The 25,418-nt window shown below is 38.0% G+C and overlaps 2 protein-coding genes and 1 long non-coding RNA gene across 9 annotated transcripts in view; 2 read left to right on the top strand and 1 right to left on the bottom strand.

The window, feature by feature from the left end:
• The window catches only part of SORBS2 (sorbin and SH3 domain containing 2), a 277,647-nt gene that overhangs the window by 242,871 nt on the left and 9,358 nt on the right, over positions 1–25,418 (top strand). For all 6 annotated transcript variants that reach the window (XM_027776584.1, XM_014592382.2, XM_027776585.1 and 3 more), the window contains 4 exons: positions 791–905; positions 987–1,115; positions 4,676–4,876; positions 24,461–24,510. In XM_027776584.1, the coding sequence (XP_027632385.1) occupies positions 791–905; positions 987–1,115; positions 4,676–4,876; positions 24,461–24,510 (495 nt within the window). The remainder of the gene's footprint in view (positions 1–790; positions 906–986; positions 1,116–4,675; positions 4,877–24,460; positions 24,511–25,418) is intronic.
• LOC114010021 (uncharacterized) lies at positions 5,979–18,231 on the top strand. Of its 2 annotated transcripts, none has more exons than XM_027776588.1 (4): positions 5,979–6,200; positions 10,220–10,996; positions 12,810–12,884; positions 17,449–18,231. In XM_027776588.1, the coding sequence occupies exons 2-4, from the start codon at positions 10,250–10,252 to the stop codon at positions 17,653–17,655; spliced, it is 1,029 nt and encodes a 342-aa protein (XP_027632389.1). In that variant the 5' UTR covers positions 5,979–6,200; positions 10,220–10,249; the 3' UTR covers positions 17,656–18,231. The 2 variants fall into 2 exon arrangements, with proteins under 2 accessions (XP_027632389.1, XP_027632388.1); XM_027776587.1 differs by having other exon boundaries at positions 12,690–12,884.
• Positions 15,428–25,418, bottom strand: part of LOC102484256 (uncharacterized) — a 40,531-nt gene continuing 30,540 nt past the window's right edge. The window contains exon 4 of the long non-coding RNA XR_336284.2: positions 15,428–16,220. This is a non-coding gene — a long non-coding RNA (uncharacterized LOC102484256). The remainder of the gene's footprint in view (positions 16,221–25,418) is intronic.

Raw genomic sequence — 25,418 nt, 5'->3', positions numbered from 1 at the left:
CAGAAAGCGAGAAATCACCCCCCAGGGGGGATGGTCACGCCGCAATCCCTTCTCCTCCATTCTCCTCTCGGGATGTTGGGCATGCACGCACACGCGCCCGGCGTGAGTTTTAAGCCACCGGGTCCGGGACACGAACCGCGGTCGACTACATGGGAATCCAGCGACATAGCCATTATGCTAACTGCTGGTTCCCTGGCAGTCCCTTTTGAAAAAGCAATGTAATACACTGTAAAGCTATATGCAACTCAATGTAATATAAACAAAATTAAGATGATAGTAAATTTTTTAAAAAATCTGTCAACCAACTTCAAATATCCACAAATAAAAGTGTATCTGGTGTTGGCATTTCTGTTCTGAGGCTACACGATATTTCATTTTTGTACACATTTGAATATCCAGAAGGGACAGCGAGAAATAACTAGCTAGTTAGCTTCAGGACAATAAAATCAGCATGAAATGAATCCTTAATTTCCAGGCTTCATAATGCCTCTAACTATAAACTAATGATTAATCGGCCATAGTCTGTCCCCTCATTTAATTTCATCTTCATCTTCTCATGATTTGTATGAGGTACAAACTTACCTATCAAATAATTTTTAAAAGTTTAAGTGAATTCTAAGAATTTGCAGAGAGAAGCCTTCTCTAACTGGGCTCAACAAATGTTTAAATACTGGAATTAAATTTTCCAGGAAAATAAAGGTCTAGTGAGGATTTTGATCTTAAGTTTGGTTGCTGGAGGGGTCAGACAAAAAGGCCATGGTTAAAGTCCATTTAATCATGTCTCTTCCAGGGAATTGTCATTTAAAAAAGGAGATACTGTCTACATCCTCAGGAAAATTGATCAAAATTGGTATGAGGGAGAACACCATGGAAGAGTGGGCATTTTTCCAATCTCTTATGTCGAGGTAAGTCCTTCCCCCTCCTTTTTGGATGGTTATTTCAAAAGTCACCCCAGCCACAAGAAATGAATGAATTTTCTTTTGTAGAAACTCACACCTCCTGAAAAAACACAGCCTGCAAGGCCACCTCCCCCAGCCCAGCCTGGAGAAATCGGAGAAGCTATAGCCAAATATAATTTCAACGCAGACACAAACGTAGAGCTATCTCTGAGGAAGGTAATCCAGCTTTTTTTTTTTTCCCTATTAGCCCATTTGTAAAGATTGTATATTTTCAAAACTAAGGTAGGTAATCTTCCTTAGACAGTTTTTGTGTTTTCCCATTTTCTGCAAAGGACTCTTATTTTTTTATATATATAGTTTTTTAGTGTGTTTTTTGTTTGTTTGTTTCTTGCCATAGGGCATGTGTACATGCCAAAGGGAGACAGAGAAAGGAAAAGTGGCCAGTCACCCCCACATACCCCAGGAGGATGGCTATACCACAGTCCCTTCTCCTCCATTCTTCTCTTGAGATTGTGGGTACGCACATGCACCTGGCATGGTTTTCAAGCCTCCGCGTCCGAGCTCAAACCACAGTCAGCCATGAGAGAGTCCAGCATCCCAACCACCTTGCCACCAGCTGGTCCCTATCCAGGAATCTTTCATGCTGCCTAGAGTCCATTACTTACTGACCCTGTGTCCTTCCAGATGAGTCCTTTTGGAATGCAGAGCTCCTCTGAGAGACTTGCTCTGTGGCTTTTCCAGGGAAGCAGGGCCCCAAATCCTCCAAAGGATGCCTAAGGCTGAATATTAATGTTATCCATTAAAAGAAAAAAAAAGAACTTTAACATTTTTAAACATTTCAAAACATTGTTGTTCTGCTCTTTATTATTCAATATTAAAAAAAAGAAAGAAAAAAAAAAAAGAAAACAGATGTCCCAGGCCCACCCGGTGGACTAGAGGTTAAGGGACTTGAATCTCACGTGGCTGACTATGGTTTGAATCTCAGCCTTAGCAGCATGAGAAACATGCCAGGTGTGTGTGTGTGTGTGTGTGTGTGTGCCCCAAATCACACCAATATAGAAAAATGGAAGAGGAGGTCTTTTGGAGTGGCTATGCCCATTGCTTTCTCTTTCTCTATCTCTCTCTGATGAGCACATACACCCTCTAGCAATTAAAAAATATTTTTTTTTAACAAGATGTTCCAATACCTATTTTCATCTACCTTAGAATCTAGGACTGGTCCCAAAACAATGAAAATATTTCCTCTCTAGGGAGCATTTTGAGAGAGCCATCAATAGTGCTATTTCTCCAGTCAACCCTCTCTGGGCTCCATGCTGTCCCAAGCTTCACTAGCAACCTATCAAGTTTATTCTCTTTTCTTAACAACATCGAAAAGGACTCCCTTAGTGCTGGACCCATGGCATGCTAGTAGAGGAAGCTGGATCTCTTCTGCCCAACTGTAGTTTGAATCCTGGCCCTGCTGGCTTGAAAAACACACCAGACACATGGGTATACATGTCCAAAATCCTGACAGGACAGAGAGATGAAGGTATTGTAACACGACCATGCCTCATGTTAACTTGCCTACCCAAAGGGGTATTTTCTTTCCCTCTCTCTCTTTGGCTCTCTGTCTCCCTCTGGTGAGGCACACACACTCTGGCAACTGAAAAAACAGAGTCTTAACTGGCTGCTTTCTATAGTGGAGAATGATAAATGAACGATGTTTACAGCTTGCTGAACAATGACGTATATTTGTTTGCAGTAACCACTTGCTTATATAAAACAGACTAGAAAGTGATATTTAGGGTGGTCCTGGGACCTCCCATGACTACTAGTGAAATCCTCAACCAGGTTCCATCAAGGCAAATACCACAGCCCTGTCCTGGCAGAACTAGTCGCCCTGTGTCTTTTCAGTCTGGTCTTCCGTCATCAACTGATTCTTTTCTACCCTCCATGCTGCACCACTTAGCGCAGAGAACCACCCAGCATTGCCGGAGCCACATCAGTTTCTGTTTTGTCCTTTAAGGGAAGGTTTTGCTGACATTTTTTAAAGAATTATTTTATTTAACTTTATTTAATTTGACTAGAGAGAGAGAGAGACAGGGAAAATGAGAAAGCAAGCCACCAGGTCCAGGACTCAAACCACAGTTGGCCATGAGGAAGTCCAGCACCCTTAACCACCATGCCACCCGCGGGCCCCAGTCGATGTATCTTATTGCTTATACAACAACCTACCAATGCTGGCCCTTGGTGGATTAGAAAATCAGTGCCATTTTAAGATTTAGGAAGATTCATTTTTCTTCATTATTGCTCTGCTCAGTGATAATTAGACATGCTAAGTGAATCATCCAGAATTTTGACAAAATAAAGTAATTGCTCCTTGAATAACAGCTGAGGAAGGGCTTTCTGTTGTTCTGAAGTTGCTAACTGTGCACCAGCTCCATCACCCTATCAGGAGCAGTTGCCCAAACTTCTGTATCACCTTCCGGATGCAACTGCAGTTCTGCTGTTTAGCAGCAACTTGCCTATTTATTTCTCGGCACGTGTGGTTTGGAGCTAAAATTTAAACTCCGTTTGGTAGCATTGGTTTTGTCAGTGCAGGTAGAATGAATAGTGGTTGTAGAAATTTATTGCAGAAGCAAATGGTTCTATTCAGTGGCATGGTCACCAACTAATTGGATGGATGTTTCACTGTCCTGGTGCAGACCAGGGCATGTCTCTGTAATGCCTTTTCCCGGCCAGCTGTGGATATTCCATCTGTGCTGTCTTTGCCCAGTAACTTCAGTTTACTCTCTGTCATCACTTACCACATGGAGATTGGAGAAGAAAACCGTGTGCCTTTCAGCTTTATCCCTCCTAGAGGGTGATTTCTGGAACACGTGAAGACACACCGTCACAGAAAACTGGGGTACACTTTTTGATGCTCTTGCTGTAGAGGCCATTCTGCTGACTCTGTCAGAGACAGGATGATGCTACTGTCATCAAGACGTTTCCTATAAAGCTCTTCTGGTTATTGAAATAACTTGCACAGGGCCAGCTCCATGGCCTACTGGGAGCTGAATCTCACAGAGCCAACTGCTCAGTTCAAATCCCAGCCCTGAGAAGCTAGAAAAACATTCCTGGCCCATGTGCACAAGCACCCAAAATCCCAACAGGGTGCAGAAATGGAGGAGAAGGGATTGTGGTGTGGCCACACTCCATTGAGGGTGCTTTCTCTTTCTTTGATTCTCAGTCTATCTCTGACCTGCACATATGCCCTTGGTAGGCAGGAAGGAAGGAGACAGAGTAGAAGGAAAGAAAAACTGGCACAAATAATTTTATACAGCATCATTACAAACATGGAAAAGCCCAAGCATCCTCAGGGATTGTTCTAATTATGAATGGATAAGTTAATTGCACAGGCTTCTGTAATCTGTATTTTTCTAGTAAGCACTCAGACCTTCCTTATATCCCTTAATTAAACACTATAGGTATAAAACTTTCCCAAGGGGGCCAGCAGATGGCATGGTGGTTAAGATGCTAGACTGCCAGATGGCCAACTGTGGTTTGAGTCCCAGACCCGGCAGCTTGCTTTTTCACTTTCCCTCTCTCTCTCTCTTTGTCTGTCTCTCTCTGGTGAACACACATGCCCTAGAGCAAATTAAAAATAATACTAAATCATAGTAAATAAATAATTCTTTAAAAAAATAAAAATCTTCCCAAATAGAAAGCTGTTATTTCTTAGAAAAACACTGACAATTATATGTTTATATCATTGTGCCTCTATTTATAATGTGTTTTCCTAATATCCATTACAGGGAGATAGAATTATTCTTCTTAAAAGAGTTGATCAAAACTGGTATGAAGGTAAAATTCCAGGAACCAACAGACAAGGCATCTTCCCTGTTTCCTATGTAGAGGTCGTCAAGAAGAATACAAAAGGTGCTGAGGACTACCCTGAACTCCCAATACCCCACAGCTATTCTAGCGATAGAATTCACAGCTTAAGTTCAAACAAGGTAAGAAAATATTCTGTCATATTAATATAATATTTGGGACGGTGAAGTCAGATAATCAGTGTATGATTTTTATGGCATCAGATTACATCTAACCGACTGCAAAGAAAGATTTCCATATTGTGTTTCTACCTGAGTGCCATGTCAGTAAATATATTTAATATCGGCTAGGTGCTTTGTATTTCTGTGTTTAGACACACGTATGTGTTTTCTGAAACTTGATTTTTTTTTCCTGAAGCTTGATTTTATGTATAGAGATAGAAAGATAGATATAAGTTTTATGTGAATCCTTTGATTTTATTTATATATAAATACGACACATATATCGATATAATTTACAATTTATATGTGCAAATATTATAAAGATATACAAAATAAAACAGTATATATCTAGCCCCAAACAATGAATCTCAAGAATATATAGTTATTAGAGTGATAAAATTCTATAAAAATCCTGAGTTTGGGTTATTTTTAATATAGAGAGTGACAGTTTTTAAATTAGAGTTTGTACATCTGTTTATTCATTCAAATGAAAATGTTGTGAACTCTTATAAGTCTTACATTAGTCTCTGGACAATTAGAGGTCACCTATAGGCAGGAAGGAAGGAGACAGAGTAGAAGGAAAGAAAAACTGGCACAAATAATTTTATACAGCATCATTACAAACATGGAAAAGCCCAAGCATCCTCAGGGATTGTTCTAATTATGAATGGATAAGTTAATTGCACAGGCTTCTGTAATCTGTATTTTTCTAGTAAGCACTCAGACCTTCCTTATATCCCTTAATTAAACACTATAGGTATAAAACTTTCCCAAGGGGGCCAGCAGATGGCATGGTGGTTAAGATGCTAGACTGCCAGATGGCCAACTGTGGTTTGAGTCCCAGACCCGGCAGCTTGCTTTTTCACTTTCCCTCTCTCTCTCTCTTTGTCTGTCTCTCTCTGGTGAACACACATGCCCTAGAGCAAATTAAAAATAATACTAAATCATAGTAAATAAATAATTCTTTAAAAAAATAAAAATCTTCCCAAATAGAAAGCTGTTATTTCTTAGAAAAACACTGACAATTATATGTTTATATCATTGTGCCTCTATTTATAATGTGTTTTCCTAATATCCATTACAGGGAGATAGAATTATTCTTCTTAAAAGAGTTGATCAAAACTGGTATGAAGGTAAAATTCCAGGAACCAACAGACAAGGCATCTTCCCTGTTTCCTATGTAGAGGTCGTCAAGAAGAATACAAAAGGTGCTGAGGACTACCCTGAACTCCCAATACCCCACAGCTATTCTAGCGATAGAATTCACAGCTTAAGTTCAAACAAGGTAAGAAAATATTCTGTCATATTAATATAATATTTGGGACGGTGAAGTCAGATAATCAGTGTATGATTTTTATGGCATCAGATTACATCTAACCGACTGCAAAGAAAGATTTCCATATTGTGTTTCTACCTGAGTGCCATGTCAGTAAATATATTTAATATCGGCTAGGTGCTTTGTATTTCTGTGTTTAGACACACGTATGTGTTTTCTGAAACTTGATTTTTTTTTCCTGAAGCTTGATTTTATGTATAGAGATAGAAAGATAGATATAAGTTTTATGTGAATCCTTTGATTTTATTTATATATAAATACGACACATATATCGATATAATTTACAATTTATATGTGCAAATATTATAAAGATATACAAAATAAAACAGTATATATCTAGCCCCAAACAATGAATCTCAAGAATATATAGTTATTAGAGTGATAAAATTCTATAAAAATCCTGAGTTTGGGTTATTTTTAATATAGAGAGTGACAGTTTTTAAATTAGAGTTTGTACATCTGTTTATTCATTCAAATGAAAATGTTGTGAACTCTTATAAGTCTTACATTAGTCTCTGGACAATTAGAGGTCACCTACTGTTTCACTTGAGCTAGTAGCTAAACATTTTTATCTTTCTTAATATGTAATTTAAAAGTGACTTTTGCTTTCTGAGTTGGTTAATCAGAAATGGCTATCCTTTTGCATCCTTTACTCACTATGTTTTTTTTTAATATTTTCTATTTAATTATAATATATACTTTTTAAGGATGGTATTTAGGAATTTCTTTCTCCTGTTCATTAACTCAAAATATGAAATTATAATTTGCCAAAGAATTGCTTCCAAAATAGTGGAAGTACTTCCTAACATTTTAAAAAACAGTAATAGGTTGCACAATTTGTTAATTATTTTGATTAAGATAAAGTCTGAGCCATGGAAAAAGGAACCATCTAGAACTAGTGAGATCAACAGATCAGACATCATAAAGTGTCAAGTCACTTCACGTTCCAATGCAAGATTATTTCCAGAGACTGTCCCCAGGGACCTGAACTGCTCCCCAAAAATGAGCCTTAGAAGGATTTTAAATAAGTAAATGATCTAAGAAATTACAACCTTAATTTCCTTTTAAAAGAGTTAAAGTTAGACATTTTATTTTTTTTTCTAATGCTTTAAAGATGGGTTTCAGTTTCAGGTAGCAGAATAGTTTTGTACTATTTAATTTTGTTTGATTGATTATGTAATTTTCCAGAACTTAAGTTTACTTACTTTACTATCAGACTTTAGCATCTGGAGATCAACATCTTTCCTTCAGTAGTTACTACTGATAAAGAGAAAAGATAAGAATCTCCATTCATATATTTGTCTTATCCACTCTTCATTCATCTTATAAGACCTACCAAATAAATTTCAAATTGATCCAGATGAAATGTTTATGGACTAAAGACCATGTTTCTATGAAGATTAATTTAACATTTTAAAAACTTCTTCCCTATGCCCTAGTTAGTAATGGGAAAACATAATATTTTAGATTACAATGTTTTAAACTTCCTTATGAATACAATTTAAATGCATCTAAATGTCATCTCAATTTTTTCTTATAAATTTCTTATAGATTTGAAAAACAAAAGTGTGCTAATTTTACTAATAACTAGTGTTTTATTCTCAGTGTTGGGGGGAATATGTTGAGGAGCTCATGTCTACACTTTGAAAGAAATACTTACTAGTCTTATCCCAACTGGGAATCCGTGCTGTAATGTCATTGGCTTAATGAAGGAAACTTATCAGTAGTATGACATTGAATCATTTTCGGAAAGAAAAATACTTCTAAACAATGGCATTGAAAAATACACTTAGTGTAATATATTTTTTTTTAACCAGTATTCGCAAATAGAGGAAGGAACTTACTAATAATTCGTGAATCACTCTTTGACACATTCATATCATGTTTCTTGGTGTATGATCTTTATTTTAGGGCAGATCCAAATTTAAATTGGTATTATATGTGTTATGTTTACCTTTAGTACAATAGACTCCAATGTTAATGCTTTTGGAAAATAGAATAATTATATGATTTGTGTGTAATAGGTATATTTTTATAAATAGGCATCCCAGCATACTTAGTTTTTCTTCCAGTATAAGCAAGTCTATTGTGAAGCTAAGCAGTTTACCCTGTGAACATGTACGTTAATGACCTTGTCAGGAGGGGCGCTATCCAGTCACAAACTACACATACAGTCTCGCTTGGTTTCAGGTGCTGAGCAGCCTTGAGTCTTGAATCTTACATTGTGAAACCTACATGAGTTGTGTGACGCATTGTGCCATTTATGCCACTCCATGACGAGAAGACATATTTTCCTTTTTAAAACAAAGCAAAACAAAAACCTAAAGAAATCTAACCAATGCTCCTTCTTATTATAGGACACAGAAGTCAAAAGTTTAGTGGAAGCTGCACTGTGCAATTATACACACCAAGGCCTAAAATAAAAGATCATTCACTGGGCCAGCAGGTGGCATAGTGGTTAAGGCACTAGACTCCCACGTGGCCAAGGGTGGTTCGAGTCCCAGTCCAGGCAGGTTGAAACTCACGCCAAGCATGTGTGCATGTGTGCCCAAAATCTAAAGAGGAGAATGGAGAAGTGACTGAGGCATGGCCACCACCCTCCAGGGGTGATTTCTCGCTTTCCCTCTGTCTCTTTCTGTCTTTTGGGTGAGCATACATGCCCTGTAACAAAAATTTCTCAAAAAAAAAAAAAAAGAAAGAAAGAAAAGGTCATTCACATCCTTCAAGGCCTTTCTGTGCATATCATGTCATATTTTTCTAGTTCAATAAGGATAGACAAATGTATTAGAATGTTATTAGATGGCCCTTCTAGAACTATTGTAGTGAATTTGCATGAAAATTTAAAGGTAATTGTTTAAATATATATAAAACACATTGATAATGTTAAGAAACCCAGAAGTATAATTTTACTTCAGGAGATCAAGCTTCATAAATTATAGTTCCTTGGGTTTACATGAAATATGTCAAGTTTTTGAGAGAGAATGGAAGTTCTAGCATTTCACGCTCTCGTTAGCATTTCACACTCTCATAGGCTCCCTTTCTATGTAAATATTTACTTTGGAGATTTTTTAACTTTGAAGCAGTAGTTATGTAAGTTCAGTTTTATTCCAACCATGGGTTTCTGTTCCTGAAACATATTTTTCAGAGCTTACTCACTTAGAAGTGTATTAATGTATAATGGTCTAAAATAATCTATGCCCTATGTTAAAATCACCTTACAAAGAGAAGTGAGAAAATGGTGAAAATTCAAAAGATTGAGCACTATTACAAGAACTAAGAATAGCAAACAAATTCAGAGAATAAAAAGGCTTAACTATGCGTTGTCATTTCTACATTCACATTTCTTAAGTTATTTATACTATTAAATCAATATCTGGAAATAAGTAATATCTTTTAAACATCATTTATAAGAGACAGACTATTGGGTCCAGCAGGTGGTATGGTGGTTAAGATGCTGGACTCTCACATGGCCAAGTGCAGTTTGAGTCCTAGAACAGGAGGCTTGCTTTCCTACTTTCCCTTTCTCTATTTCTCTGCTCAATTTCTCTTTCTCAAAGCTTAACGATGATAATAAATGAAATAAAGTAATTCTTTCAAAAAAAAAAAAGAAAAGAGGAAGAGATAGATTATTAAATTAAAGCTCTTAAGATTTCACTGTCTTCATAGTCTCTATGGCAGATTTATCTTGTTATTTGACATTAAAAAACCCTTCCAAAACTAGTAAATTTTCATTTGTCTATAACTTTTCTAATTAACATGCCAGTGGGCTTATTTCTTTAAATTCAGGAAAATATCTTCCAATTTAGATATCTGTAAAATACCTTCAAATCTATGTCTGTCGTTACATAAAATTATTTTTATATTCAGTGTCACATCTTTCCTGCCTTTCTCTGTCTCCGTGTTCTGACACGTTGTTGTTATCTTCTTGGTTTGTTCTTTGGCCTTCATAATCCCTTTTCATTTCTAAGTTGGCTCCCAGTGAACGGGCCCCTCCTCCCATGCACAAAGCTTCAACTGACACAGATAAAGGCACCCTCCAAGGAGTCACCCAGGGTTGGCTGTCCCTGACAGCAGCGTGTCCACCAGCCAGTGCTTTGTCCCCAACGTCTTCTCTTTTTCTGGACAATTTCCTGGATGAACTGGAGAAACTTAGTGCTTTAACCTTCTCACCTGACCAAGCCAAACCAAATATCCCAGAAGAGATCACACTGGAAATTACAGAGGAACCTACCGTTCTCCTCTCCCTGCCTCCAGCATCCGTGTCAGCCGACTCACCTCACTTTCAGTTACCTTTTCCCTGCACGAGTGTGACTTCAGCCACAGCCCAGCCTTACCAGACAGTGCCAAGTCAGGATCCCATGAAAACCACTCAGACCAAGTCTGCAGATTCGAAAAGGATGAGAAGGGCCTTTTCTGACCCTGAGAAGGTGCCTGACATCCTAGGTGATAAGTTTGTGGCCTCTGCACATACTAACGTGGGCTCCTTGCCTATTCCACTCCCGGTCATTGGAGAGGAAGATGAGGAACTCTATGAAGGGATTGTGTCAGGCATCCGAAAAAGGGTGCCAGAACACCCAGAGCAAGAGGCCTTGTGGTGTGGCCACGATGGTACAGAGGTGACACCAAGCCTACACATTGATGAGGAGGAGGAGGACACACCGAGCCGCTTAAGATACCCGGTAGCCATTCCTACGGGTCCCAGGATCCCTCAGGAAGACAGCAGTGTGGCAAAAACCAGTAACGAGGTATTTGAATTTGCCTAATTCCTGGAGAACTAACCAGTGTTACTATGATTAACCAGTCCAGCTCATCATATTAATAAATACCTATTTTGACACTGCCTTAACAGTTTGCTTTATAAGAAACCCTAGCCCTGTATGAGTGAGGGGTGGAGGGATATATAACAACATGCCGTATTTTAATAAAATGATGTAAACATGTGATACCATTCCAGTATCCCATATATGCTCATGACTGTAAATTCACATTTTACAAGTCTTTGTCATTTTCCAGTAGCTCAGCTCTTTCTGAGTGCCTTACCATGCTAAGAACAGTATACCTTTAACTTTTGAAACCCAGTGAGGTACGTGATATTATTTAGGAAATATTTATATTTCCAATATGTATATTATGTATAATATTTATATTATTGAAGAATGTGATACAGAGAGATGAGTCCAGTTCCAATCTGAGAAAACCATACTCCATACCTTGGATGCAATGGCACTTTCTAAAAGCGAAATAAAATAAATAAAATTTTAAAAGAGAAAACAAAAAGAAAAATACTACCCTAGTCTAACCCCTCTTGACTTTTCTGAAGAAGTCATTTTCTTCAAGTTGGTAGCTATTTGAGAACTAGGTCCTGCATCTTCATCTTACAGAGGACCTTGAGCAATGGTTTTCATCTACAAAGAAGGAAAATATTGTGAAACTTTACCCTATAGACGTCTCTTTAAAAATCAAAACAAAACACACTCACACTCTCAAATACATGTGATTTTGACAGCAAGCCAATTAGCAAATTTCGCACATCGTTTTCCCTCATAGTTCCTCAATTTTAGCATCTTGAAAAATGAGGTCATTAATAGTTTCCTATTAAGATCTTACCAGGAGCAAACATACAGGATGGTCAGTGTCTGGAAAGCTCTGGGACACCCAGAAAACCCTGAGGGTTGGCTATTTGCTCAGCTAGAAGGGAAATGTCAACCATGCCTGTGCAGAACACACACACTGGTTAGTAGTAGAAATGATTTATTTACTAAGTCAAACATGCTTCTAAGTCAGTTATTATATAACTGCTGTTCCTTTCCATTTAATCAGTGTTAAGACAGGATGAGATACGTGACTTTGTTCATAGGAAATGTTCCTGCCAACCTTAGACGGCACCCCAAGCAGGCACTGTTCAAGGCATTTGAAAGCCAGTTTGCAGCAGGGACACAGACATCATACCTTCCCTGGCTTTGTGACAAACTATAAACAGTCTGTGACCTGCTTTACAGACATGTCACAAAGAGTTATTGTGGGGTGTTAGATGTTTTTCCCTTTCCTGTTTAAAAGGAGCCATCACATTCTATGGGTCTTCAAGAAGTTCATGGAAAATACATATAAAAATATTATGCATGGGTTTCCAATTTTCTGCATCAAAATATACTCATATTTTAATTCCATTTCTCCCTCCTTTGAAGTCCACTTACAAATATATGGCAGAACTGTAGAAGATAGCTACCTATATGTGAAAACTTAAATTGATCATACCCAATGGGAATGTTAAATCAGCTGAGGAAACAAAAAGTGCTTTCACATGAAGGTTTTTCATAAATGTCACCTTCCAGAGTATTTGGTAATGTTAACGTTAAGTTCGGAGGCTGTTCTCTGAAGATATGTAACCTCGTTCTGGACACAAGCATAATTTCATCTTGTCTTTCCTCAATATTTAAGCCACCTCCATTTTCTTCGGGAGAGCAAACGGCTACACCTTTCCCCGGCTGTCTACTCAGTTCCCCTCCATTTCCTTCCCCCCTGGCCTCTGTTTCTGACCTGCCCTCTACACTTTCTCAGCCTCCCCAGCCCTCTTCGCCTCCTCTCCTCCCTAAATACTCTTGTCAACAGGAGATACATTCACCAAAATTAAAGGTAACTGCATCCGGAGTGTGAGTTACTGCATGTCTTTAAATAAACTTCATTAATTAGCTGTATGTACTTAGATTTGTGCCGCTTTACAAGATCAAAGGAGTTATGTAAATATTGATGGCTAACTTTTAACACCCTTAGCATGCCCTCTATCCAAACATTTTAAATACACATTTGCATAGCAGCTATACCTAGGTTGAGAAGGAAACAAACTGTGTATCATAATAAAAAGTAATCACTAGAATTTTTAAAAAATAATAAAAATGGTGAGGCTTAGCATAAGAATGATTTCATCTGAAGGCGTCAGCTTTGTGCCTGTCATCCCCTGTCACTTAGTAGGCTCATGGCCTCCCATCATCTGCCACCGTCATCAGGTTTAGCAGAGCCCCTGGAGCGATCTCCACCATTGACTGTCTTGAGCCTCCTCTTTCCACAAATGTGAAGTAAATGGCTGAGGATGCAGGCAGAATGATTCTTTTGTAGCAGCGACAAAGCATCCATTTCTGAAACCTGCAGGCTGGCAGTTCTGCAGGTATTTAACTCCTCTAAGCATATCATTTAAAAATAATAATAAGGGGGAACCACCAGTTGGCATTATGGCTATGTCGCTGGACTCCCACGTAGTCGACCACGGTTCGAGTCCTGGACCCGGCAGCTTAAACTCACGCCAGGCACATGTGCGTGCGTGCCCAAGATCCTGAGAGGAGAATGGAGGAGAAGGGATTGCGGCATGGCTATCCCTCCTGGGAGGTGATTTCTCGCTTTCTGTCTCTCTCTGTCTTTCTGGCAAGCACACACACCCTATAGCAAAAACCTCTCAAAAAAAAAAAAAAAAAAAAAAAAAAAAGAAAAAAAAAAAAAAAAAAAAAAAGAAGAAAGAAAGAAAGAAGAATAATGGGACCAGCAGATGGCATAATGGTTATGTCACTGCACTCCTATGTAGTCAACCATGGTTCCAGTCCCAGACCTGGAGGCTTGAAACTCACCTTCAGTGCATGTGCATGCGTGTCCAAGATTGCAAGAGAATGAAGGAGAAAGGATTGTGGCATGGCCCCTTTCTGTCTCTCTGTCTCTCTGTTGAGTACACTAGAGAGATTTCTTGCTTTTCGTCTCTCTGGTGAGCACACATGCCCTACAGCAAAAATCTCTAAAATAATAATAATAACAAAAATAATGACTGGTCTTGGAAAGAGAGTTCATGACAATCACAGCATGATTTTGGTCTATCATAGAAGAGTGTTGCGGGACCAGTAGGTGGTGTGGTGGTTAAGGTGCTGGACACTCCCACATAGCCGACCACAGTTCGAGTCCTGGACCTGGTGGCTTTCTCTCTCTCTCTCTCTTTCTCTCTCTTGTCAAATTAAAATAAATTAATGAATAAATAAAATTAAATAAAATAATTCTTTTTTCTTAAAAAAAGAGGGTTGTTTCCATGTGCAGATGATGCTTAAATCTTTAGACAAAAGGCATTAGATGTCACATAATAATTCATCTCACAATCCACCTTTTGAATGTCAGTGAGAGCTTCTGCAGATAGGTAAGACAGTTAAGATTCCAGTGAGGCCAAGTTTCTGTTCTTTCAGCGATATTTGAAAAGTGCAATTTACAGTGTCTTCTGAATCCCCATCCCCAATTCATCCACCACAATAGTCTATATGAGTCCATCCTAGCGGTGAAGGAATTTTTGAAAAACATGAAATATTTTAAACATTAATTGCTCTTTAAGTTTGTATCTTAGCTGACCAGAAATAGGAAATTTTCTAAATAATGCCATTTTACATGATGGCTAAGAATTTGTCTTTTCTCCTCTATTCGTGGTTTTACTTTTAGGACCGGGATGTTTATTCCTTGTTTTTTGTTTTGTTTCCTTTTCGTTCTTCTGCCTTAAACTTTGTCAATAAGTGGGAAAGTAGAAACTTAAGAACCTGCGATATCTTATTTAGAAAGATGGAGGACCCTATCGAGGACAAAACCAAGATTTAAGCAGGTTTATTCTCCAGTAATAGTCAGGCTTATCCCACATATTCTGTAGGGTTCTGATGTTTGCAGAGCACTATGAGAGAATGGAGGTGTTCACAGTAGCTATGTCTCAGAAGAATAATAGCTACATAAAATAACTAACTCTGGAGAAATAAAGTGATTTCTCTCTACTTTGTCTCATGTTTAGGAGCAAATGTTTTTGTTTTTGTTTTTTTTAATCTTCCACCAATTTTTTTTAACCTGATAAATCTGCTTTTCTAGTCACAGAAAAATACGAAAGTCATAGAAAGAATATATGGTGACTGAAGTTATCTCTGCCTATAAATATACATAAAAATTGAATCAGCTCCAAATCTGAAGTCATTGTTATACTTTAACCCTGTGTCATAGTGACAAACCATGGCCGCTTGTGTTCTTTAAAGCTATTTCGTCCATTTCAAAAATTAGAAATGGTGATCATTACAAAGGAAGAAATCAAAGAAAAAATAAAATTACAGTTACATTTTAATAAGCCTAGTATGCATGAAACATTACAATAATATTTTTATCAACTATGTTTAACACATTATCAATGCAATTTTTAAAGTATTTCCTAAGACAGTGTCATGTCCAATCAAATCTCTTTCATAAAAGTAAAATTTACTTCCACTTTATAGATTGCAGAAGGCTGAAAAGTACATAAATTATGAGTTTGATGTATGAATCTGAATCCAATATTTTCTCTAGTCTTTTGAGCATTTGTTTTTAAAATAATGGTTTTTTACAATAAAAATTAGTATAAACTTCAGCTCCTCTAGAAGCTGAGCTTCCAATTCCATCCAAGAGAATATTCTGTAAAAGAGACTTACAGAATTGGACTGAAGTTGCAGGCTCTTTGTGAAGGGAGGGAAAGGGCCCCCATCTTGAGTCTTCCAAGAAACTAAGTTGTTGTGTTCTCTCCAGGAAGTCTCATCACCCTAAAGCAATCCCTTCAGGAGGAGATGCCTTTGAGCAGTTTCCAAAGTAAAATTAGACCCTAACGCTTCCTAGTATATTGAGATGGGCTTTCTAGCTACTGTTCCACATCATTCCAACAGCAGAATGATTTTCCTCCTCTGCGAGTCTTAGTATTTGTAGAACCTCTGTATGTATTAGTCAAGAGTAGGCTAGCTACAGTGCCAGAAAACTCAAAATAACAAAACTTAAACAAGGTCTAAATATATTTCTCTTACACATGTTGGGCATCTAGGACTAGTATGGTGGCTCCATCGTGTTCAGAACACCCAGAACATTCCACTTTATCTTGGCACATCACAATTCTCAATGAGAAGTGTCCATCGTGTGGTCCAAGATGGCGACTCCAGCAGTTCCATTCTCATTCTGGCCAGCAGGAAGGAGAAAAGGGAGAGGAGGTTATGGTTTCTCCCTTGTAGTCTGTTTCCCAGAAACGGTACATATTCCATCTGTCAGAACATGCCACATGAGTACTTCAGATGCAAGGAAGTTTAGGAAATGCAGTCTGTATTCAGAATGGCCATGTGTCCACCTAACTTCTTAGATTCCATTACTCTGAATGAAGAGAATGGCTATTGGAGAAGTCAAGTATTTTCTACCATGGCCCTTAAGCAAGCATGCCAGCCACATTTCACCCCAAGAAATTGGGGATTTGAGATCAATGATTGCTAATGATTATGATAATTTTGCAAATGAGAGTTAAGAAAACCACATGCTTTTATTTGAAAGTCTCTTAGTTCTGCTAAAATTCTCTTACACTAAATTAAATACCAGATAGCAGATGACTAAATCCCATCAGCTACTGGAAAGAAAATAAAACAGACATAAAAGAAAGGTTCGCTTATCTTCTGACATATTAAAGATCTTACTTAAAAATAAAAATATATCAAAGCAACCTGGTAGTTAGGGCAATATTCAGTATTTAATTATTATTTCACTATTCCCCATTTCTTCCCCCCCAAAAAAAAATTCTTCAATTTCTTCTTACTTGTTTGTTAGAAAAATTTGCCCCTGACAAATGTTTGACACTTTCCATGAAATTTAATGAGTTTTAAACAAATATCCCTCTATCTCACCTTGCATCTACTAAGGCATTTCCAAAAGTTCATGGAAAAATAGAATGCATTTATTTCAGTACCAAAAAAAAAAATCAAAATGCATGCACAGTGTTTTCTTTTTAATATTATGCATTTTTCCATGAACTGTTTGGAGAACCCTTGTGTTCAGTAAGCATGAAGTAAACAAATCAGATTTGCAAGTATCTTGAACACATTTATTAAACAATCTATTTAAGAGGTGCCTTTTTTTTAAACATGTTCTTAGCCACCTCCACTGCATTCGAACCTCTCCTCTGCGCCTACTCCCCTCTGTAACCCTTTCTCTGCGGTGCCGGTGAGTTCATGTTGAAGCAGCTGCTGTTACCTGCTGTGTGCAGACTGAGGGGAGCCCCCAGTGGAGGGGCCTGCGGGCTGTTAACTGCTCCTGCTCTGCAGTTATTCAGGAGTGTGGCATGCTGTGTGTGCATGGAGAGAACGAAACTCCCCAGGCTGTCTGATCAAGATGAGAACTAACTAACTTCTTGTGGCTTTTCTAGGCTGATTTAAAAAGCGAGATATTTGTCCTGGGTAAGCCTCCACGTAGCCCAGTGATGTCTAGGAGATCCTGCAGCTCGCCTGTCAGAGGGCTCAGCGGTCCCCACAGGGTAGGGTCAGAACACTCCCACCTGGTGGCAGACAACCTGGCCACTCTCCCTGTCATGGGCTGCTCTTCCTCGATTGTCTGTGCTGTGAACTGGCAGTAAAGCAGGGCTGCAGATACCCCTGAGATGAAGTGGCCCAGATGATGAGCTATGAAATCGGGTCAACAGGAAAACCCTATCCTAAGTCTTTGGGTAATGTGCTCCCCATTAATGTGTGTTTCCAGAACTCAGAACGGCACGACCTAATTCTGCACTGGACAATGAGGGTATGACGTGTGCGGTTTTCTACATCTGTCTCACGTTTCCATGTTCAAATCGCCTTCTAGTCTCTGGCTTTCAGTGCAAAGAACTGAACAGTTGCCAATCACATACTGAACTCCCACGCTTCCAGGAGTGTTTACTTTTGTGTTGTTCCATTTATTGGGATCAATTTTAGGCCGTGATTCCTGTTTCAAAGTGTTTTGTTGCATTGGCTATACGTGCCACATTCCCACCGGGCCTCTTTTCTCCCTAGTGCAACTCCATATCCTCCCAACTCCTTGACAGCAACAGCTTTGATGGAATTAAAGTTCTAATTGCTTTCTTTAACCACCTATTAATAGTTCTGTAACATCTACGGCACTTTAAAATGAACGGACTCTAAATGGTACTACTAATCCGGAGGAGTTTGGGAATTTTCATTGCGCACAAGTCAAGATTCCTTTCACCCTTTAATTTTTCTTAATTATTTCATTTTATTATTTTTTTTTAACTTGCTACAGGTCACATGCAGTCACCAGAGAGAGAGTCAGAGAGAAAGAGGAAAAGTGAGAAAACAAGTCACCAGGACCTCAGTTGGCCATGTGAGACTCCAGTACCTTAACCAATACCTTAACCACCACACTACTTACTGGCTCCTCACCATTTAATTTTTTTTTTTTCAAGAGAGAGATTTTTACTATAGGGTACATGTGCTCACCAGAGACAGAAAGCGAGAAATCATAGTGGGGGAATGGGACCCCACTATCCCGTCTCCTCCATTCTCCTCTTGGGATTTTGGGCACACAGGCCCATGTGCCCAGCGTAAGTTTTAAGCCGTCGGGTCTGGGACTTGAACCACAACTGATTACATGAGAGTCCAGCAACTTAATCATTACACCATCTGCTGATTCCCCTCTTTGTGGTCAATCACATGGCTGTGGTTCTACATTTCAAGTTCTTAAGAACTTGGTTCCAGAGAAGGTTTTCTTTCTCACTTTTTAAAATGTATTTTATGCCATTTTGTGCTTTTTGCTTCGTATAGAAGGACCTCATCTTGTTGCTGAGACAGATTTGTGTTGCCATTGACAAAGCATGTCAGTTTGTGGAGATTCCTAGGCTCCATGAACAACCTTCTAGACCCAGAAGAGAAAGAAGGCTTTTTCTAAATTAACGCTCAATGGGTCAATGCAGTGGTTTGCTTTGTTCTGTTTGATTTTGTTTTTATTTTGTTTTGCTGGCCAGATTTACATTACGTGTTTGTATTTTATATTACACATGTTTCTGTGGATCATACATATTTTATTTTCTTTAGACTTAGCAAAGTTGTTTTCTACCTTCAAACTTGAAGAAGGAAAAAATAAGCCTACACACATAAACATGGTATCGTTATTTAGAGAATTTTATTTAATTCTGGCTGGAAAGCATAACAACTAGCATTTTCTTTAAAAAAAAAAAATGACTCTTAAAATAAAAAAGACTCATTATAACTATTGGGTCGTCGGAAAAGTCATGACTCATTTTTGCATAGAAAAACACGGCATGACTTTTCTGATGACCAATAGTTGCAATCCTTTAAAAGATTCTTTCCACATTAGTATTAAAGCAGTGGCCAATCTTTATTTTAAAATGATCGACCACTAGATATGGCCAATCCCCCAGAAAAACCTCTACCGAAGCATAAATCGATGGTTTCCAAGCAGACCATATCCCCCCATCTGAAATAGGGAAGTTTATATTTACTGATATTTTAGAATATTGCAAAGCAGCTTTTATGAACAGTGGTTTATGATTGGTTCTTATTTTGAAAATTAGCATGCTGGGTCAGCAGGTGGCATGGTGGTCAAGGTGCTGGACTCTCACGTGGCCAACAGCGATTCAAGTCCCAGACCCAGGAGCTTGAAAAATCATGCCAGGGACATGTGCATGCATGCCCAAAATCCCAGGAGGAGAATGGAAGAGAAGGGATTGCAGCGTGACCATTGCCCTAGGGGATGATTTCTCACATTCCCTCTCTCTGTTTTGCTTTCTTTCTGGCAAGCACATGCACCCTATGGCAAAAACCTTAAAAAAAAAAGGGGGGGAGGGGAAGAAAAGAAAATTAGCATGTGTTCAAAATCTCTTTTGTATCCATTTTTCACCATATTAAAAAATAACTACACTAAAAGAAAAAAATAATGCAGTGCTAAGGAAAAGATACCATTAAAACAGCATGATGTCACATTTTATTTTCTATGTTTTATTGTACTCTTAAGACTCGTCAAGGAAATATAAACATGCTATCATTCTTACTCAAAATTTCCAGCATGGTGGTTGTCATATGCTGTTGCCTTGAAAACAGTCTTCTTCAGTTCATCTCTCTGAATGTCACAACTGTGTATTTTTCTATATTTATCTCAAAACTCCTAAGGAGTTATGAGTAATAGAAATGCCCAAACCGACAGTTAAAATAGAAATAAATACAGACTGAAATATTGGTTGTTAATGAGTGATACCTTCTAAAGAATTTAAGATGTGGGAAGAAAAGAACCTGATCATAAAAAAAAGACTAATATCTACTCCAACTATCATTCTGTGCTCCTTAAAATATTCTTTCAAAATTAATCCAGGCTAAAGGAATTTTTGCGGGCCGCTGACCATGACAAAAACAGCTTGTAGCTTGCTCCTGCCACCGCTCACCATTAGGTGGCGGTAGAGTGTAGATACGTTGCAGATCTAAAAGTTTGTGCGCATTGAGTTAAAACACCAGGGAGAAAAGGCATAAAGAGAAGCTTCCCGAGATAATTTACTTGCATACCCATACAGAACATAGACACTCGCCTGAGGGACAAAGAAACACGGTAATTTTAATCAGGTTGGTTTTCCATTCCGTCAAAGTCATCTTTCATTTGGGTTTTTTTTAACCTATTTATATTAAGAAATTACTTGGTATCTTTAAGATTTAGATTACTAACTGTAAAACTGAAATGGTTATTACCAGTATTGTGTTTACATGACGGAGACGCTCAGGGATTAACTGATAAATGTCAGTTGCTCACCTAACAGCTGAATGTGTATGGACGATGATGGGCGTTTGTACATAGTAGAGTTGAGTGATAGGCCTTCATGGGTTCTCTGAGAAAGAAAAGATTGATTGTCTCTTGTCCAACGAGTTGATTTTAGAGGCAAGGAAGGCCACGTTACAGTCAGTGCCAAAAACAAACACAAACGTGCCCTCATAACTAACTATTAATACTACATATTCTTCAATTGGTCTAATACTTTAAAAATAAATTAATTCCAATACTATAGTTGGTCATCTTTCCTCAAAATTGGCTGCTAATTATTCACGTTAACATGGTGGTGATTCCTGTTAAAGGCAACCTGAGAAAGTTCTAAAACTCACCATTAGAAGAGATAGACATCTTGGGCCTACCAGTGGTGTGGTAGTGAAGGCAGCTGCATCCCGCATGGCCAATAGCACAATTTGAGTCCCAGACCTGGCAGCTTGAAAACATGCTGGATCCATGTATGTGTGTGTCCAGGGGAGAGAATGGACTGACGCATGGCCGTACCCCTTGAGGGGTGCTTTTTCACTTTCCTTCTCTCTCTGTCTCTATCCAGTGAGCACACATGCCTTTTGGCAATTTTCAGAGGAGGAAAAAAAAAGAAAAAGAAGAGAGCAATAGATAACTTCTTTGCTAAGAAGAGCTATGATAAATCCTGGCCTGAGTATGTGAACAGTATAGAAAACTGATGATGCAGGGGAGAAAAGAGAGGGAGGCTTGAAGGACATAAAGGAAGAGAAAATACGTGTTGGGAAAGATGGCTAATAGCCAGGACGTCACTGGCTGACACACCAAGGACCGTCATTCTTGAGACATAGAAGCCTCTGGAATTAGGGAAACCATATACTTTGAGAAATAGCCTAATTTTTATCCTTTTCCAAGGGGCAGATCATTTCCGTGATTTACGAGTGGGGTTGACTTGAAGAGATTCAACTAGTAGAATTTTAATGATGGTAACTAAAAGGTTCTATACTGATGTTTAAATAGTTAATATTAATGAACAATTTGAATCTTAATGTGGTGTTCACATTTTCACATATGGGAGCACTAAATAGACCAACTTGTGTTTGCCAACCACTGGATGCCATGATAGAACAGTTGAAATTATACTGAATTTTAAAAATTAGACTGGTTTATCTTTGTGAAAATAGGCCCAATGAAATGCACTTTACAAAACATTTTATGTTATATCAATAACAAGTAATATTTTTAGTTATAATTTTGCTATGCAACCCACATAGCACTTTGATTGTTTTTGTGAGAGAACAGTAGCTATCTCTGAGGTGATTTGAAGTACAGCGTATTAGAGCATTCTAAAGTTACTTTCGTATTCACAGTAGTTTTGAGTGACTAATGTGAACATTTTTAAGATTCATATGATTTGGGGACCAGCAGATGGCATAATGGTTACATTGCTGGACTCCCAGTGGCCAAACGTGGTTCGAGTCCCAGACCCCACAGCTTAAAACTCACACCAGGCATGTCTGCATGTGCACTCAAAATCTAGAAAGGAGAATGGAGGAGAAGGGTTTGCAGCATGGCCATCTCCCCGGGGCTGATTTCTTGCTTTCTGTCTCTCCGGTGAGCGCACATACCCTATAACAAAAATCTCTTAAAAAAAAAAAAAAAAGAGGGGGAGAGAGAGAGCAAGAGAGAATCGTATGGTTTTAATGTGTACTCTTTGGCCAGAAGTTTTACTCCTGGGAATGCATTGCAATGAATCGTTCAAGAGAAGAAATAGCTCTTCATATAAAAATGTTAATAGCATCGGTATTTAGAGTACTGAAGAAAGACTAGACTAAGCTTAACCCCAGAAACAAAAAGAGAGAGAGAGATGGTTATGGAAACTGAAATGTAAACACAGATGTGAGGGAACATTATTCTGCAGTCACTTAAAATGAAAAATAAGGTGAAAAATTATTATAAAATAGTCTTAATGGCAGTTGATATATACAAACCTTACTTCTGCACGCAAGTTTATGCACACAGCAAGTTTTATTGGCTTGGAAGAGAACTTGAAGAAATGCAATTTTATACAGCCTTGTGGATGACTTATGGTTACCTCTTTGTGTATATTTGAATTGATTTGATAAAATCTAGAATGAAAAGACCTTTAGAAATATCTAAAAATGGTTTAGTCTTAGTCATTCTTAATATATTTTGCAATTTATTAATAGATACACTATTAGTCATTTTATATTGATTTATAAAAGTAAACTACTTCATATTGTCATACTTGTGTTCAGTCATTCTTACTCTTTAGTTGTAAGTTTATGTAGTACATGGACAGAGGGTTGAATGAAAAATTCTAAAAATACTGTTACTAAATGCTTGCAATTAATAGAGTCAGAGCTTAAGGTTTTAGTGATGTACAAGTACCTAGTCTTACCCTTGATGGATAGTTTGGATAAGAGAGGGGTGGATAAAAAACAAAAGGAGGAAGCAGATTATAGACTCATAGACTGAAAGGAGCCCGAGAGTTCTCCATCTAAGCTTGGACCACAGATTTATACAGACAATTTGTAGGAAAAAATTTCCAGCCTATCAGTAATCCACTCATGTATGGGAATCCAAGAACTGGGCTTGATGTCTAAGGACATGGATCTAATCACTCATTCGATATCCATCAAAGAGTCACTTATACAATTGCCATGCAAACTCCGATTTTCTTATTTTGTCGTGTAGCTATCATTTAGAAGAGAATGCTTTTGAAATGTGTTGTGAATTAATTGTATGCATTTTTCTCCCTAAAAGGTAACATTCAGGTAGTTCATGTAAATTACACGGAGTTTACATCTTCAACAAACATGTTAACTTTCATTCATTGAAATATTTATGTAGATATATGGGATGCTAAGGCCTGTCAATTCCAATATTATAAGTATCTATTACAGATACTGGTCTTGATGCTTAGTTTAAAAAGAAAGGAAACTCTTTTGAGAGTTCAGTGCACTGGGAATTTCTACCAGTATTTCTCTTCTAAGGTAAAATGTTACATGTTACCTGGATATTGTTTGTTGCATTCTATTTAAAGTTCCCTGTTTTCTTTTTTTAAAAATGCATGTGTTTTCTCCACATTGAGAACAGAGAATGTTGACTCAAATGTAGCATGGGATGTCTGCTTATTGATATTTTCATCTGTACTGTATGTGAACATGTTGTCTGTGAAGGAAAAGTTTAAAGACTGAATGTGGAAACCTTGCTGTCAAGCTAAATGTGATTTATTTTCTGCTTGTTTGAGAAAACACTGGAGAATAAGGTTGTATGAAGATGTCTACACTTCCTACTGTAGGGGTTTGGTATCCATGTTCTTGCCATATGTATTCCTGGCCTCTGAACAATCAATGGAACTAAACCCAAACTTTTTAAAGTTTGAACAGACTAGATTGTGGATGTGTTCCAAACACTTGAACCTTGGTTGTTTTTATTTCATTTAAAGCACCCTTCAAAATACTTTAATTATTAATCCTACAGAAGTCCTTTATTTGGTTCGTTTTTCTTCCTCTTGGTTTTTCACAACAGGAAATATTAAATGTCAAGAAAAATATCATGTCATTATCCAAATTATCTTTTAATTAGTACCAGTTTAAACATTGATTACATTGAAAATCATTTCATTTCAGCCACAGCGTCCTGTGTTTACTCATGAAAACATTCAAGGTGGGGGGGAACCGTAAGTATTCTTCTTATCTTCTAAATTTAAGACTAACCTCCACCCACAAAATGGACAATTGATGTACCAAACCACAAGATGTTACAACTCTGCAAGTGAAAGAGATAAAAGTAACCAACATGAGACTTCCTAAATTAATAGCCATTGCAATTGTCTCCATCTTCTATGACAGAAATCAGATGCCAAAGAAACTCATGATTTTTCAGAGAAGGTTTTTAACTTGTGCAGGAGAAAAGCCTTCCAATGCTGCAGGGATTCCCGAGATCCATAACTCTTGTCTCTCTGCTTTGCTAGACATGAAACTAGTAACTAGAGCTTTAAAAACCCACACAAAGTTTTCAAGCATTGTTTTTCCACCTATCTGGAGATAGTAAAAGTGGACCTAAAGTGATGTGAATGACATGATTCCAAAATTACATACTTGGAAGGGTCTTTTGAAAATGGCAGTACAAAATATTCAGATATAGGATATTACTTCCACAGCACCAGGGTAATGCCTTTTTAAACTGTCCTTTCTAATTCCTTCTCCTTTCTGATACACAAGCTAAATCAGCCTGAAGGTGCCTCTTAGACTCTCTTTTTTTTATGGGGGGAGGAGATTTTTTTTTTTTTTTTGCTTGAGTGCACATGTACTCACCAAAAAGAGAGAGACAGAGAAAAAGAAAGCAAGAAATCACCCCTCAGAGGGATGACCACGCCGCAATCCCTTCTCCTCCAGTCTCCTCTCGGGATCTTGGGCATGCATGCACATGTGCCTGGTGTGAGTTTAAGCTACCAGGTTCAGGACTTGAACTGCAGTCAACCATATGGGAGTCCAGTGACATAGCCATTACACCAACTGCTGGTCCCCTGGTCCCTAGACTCTCTCTCTCTCCTTTTTTTTTTTTTTTTTTTTTTTTTTTATTGAG

This window comes from Tupaia chinensis, unplaced genomic scaffold (assembly GCF_000334495.1).
Source record: "Tupaia chinensis unplaced genomic scaffold, TupChi_1.0 Scaffold000685_1, whole genome shotgun sequence".
Taxonomy (NCBI): Eukaryota; Metazoa; Chordata; class Mammalia; order Scandentia; family Tupaiidae; genus Tupaia; species Tupaia belangeri.
This window is presented reverse-complemented; position numbering and strand designations above follow the sequence as displayed.

Excerpts from the sequence above, each read along its gene's own strand:
- LOC114010021 (XM_027776587.1), top strand. The coding sequence starts at position 10,250 with ATGCACAAAGCTTCAACTGACACAGATAAAGGCACCCTCCAAGGAGTC. Across the intron at positions 10,997-12,689 it reads TGGCAAAAACCAGTAACGAG|CCACCTCCATTTTCTTCGGG; the intron begins GTATTTGAATTT and ends TCAATATTTAAG. Across the intron at positions 12,885-17,448 it reads TACATTCACCAAAATTAAAG|GCTGATTTAAAAAGCGAGAT; the intron begins GTAACTGCATCC and ends TGGCTTTTCTAG.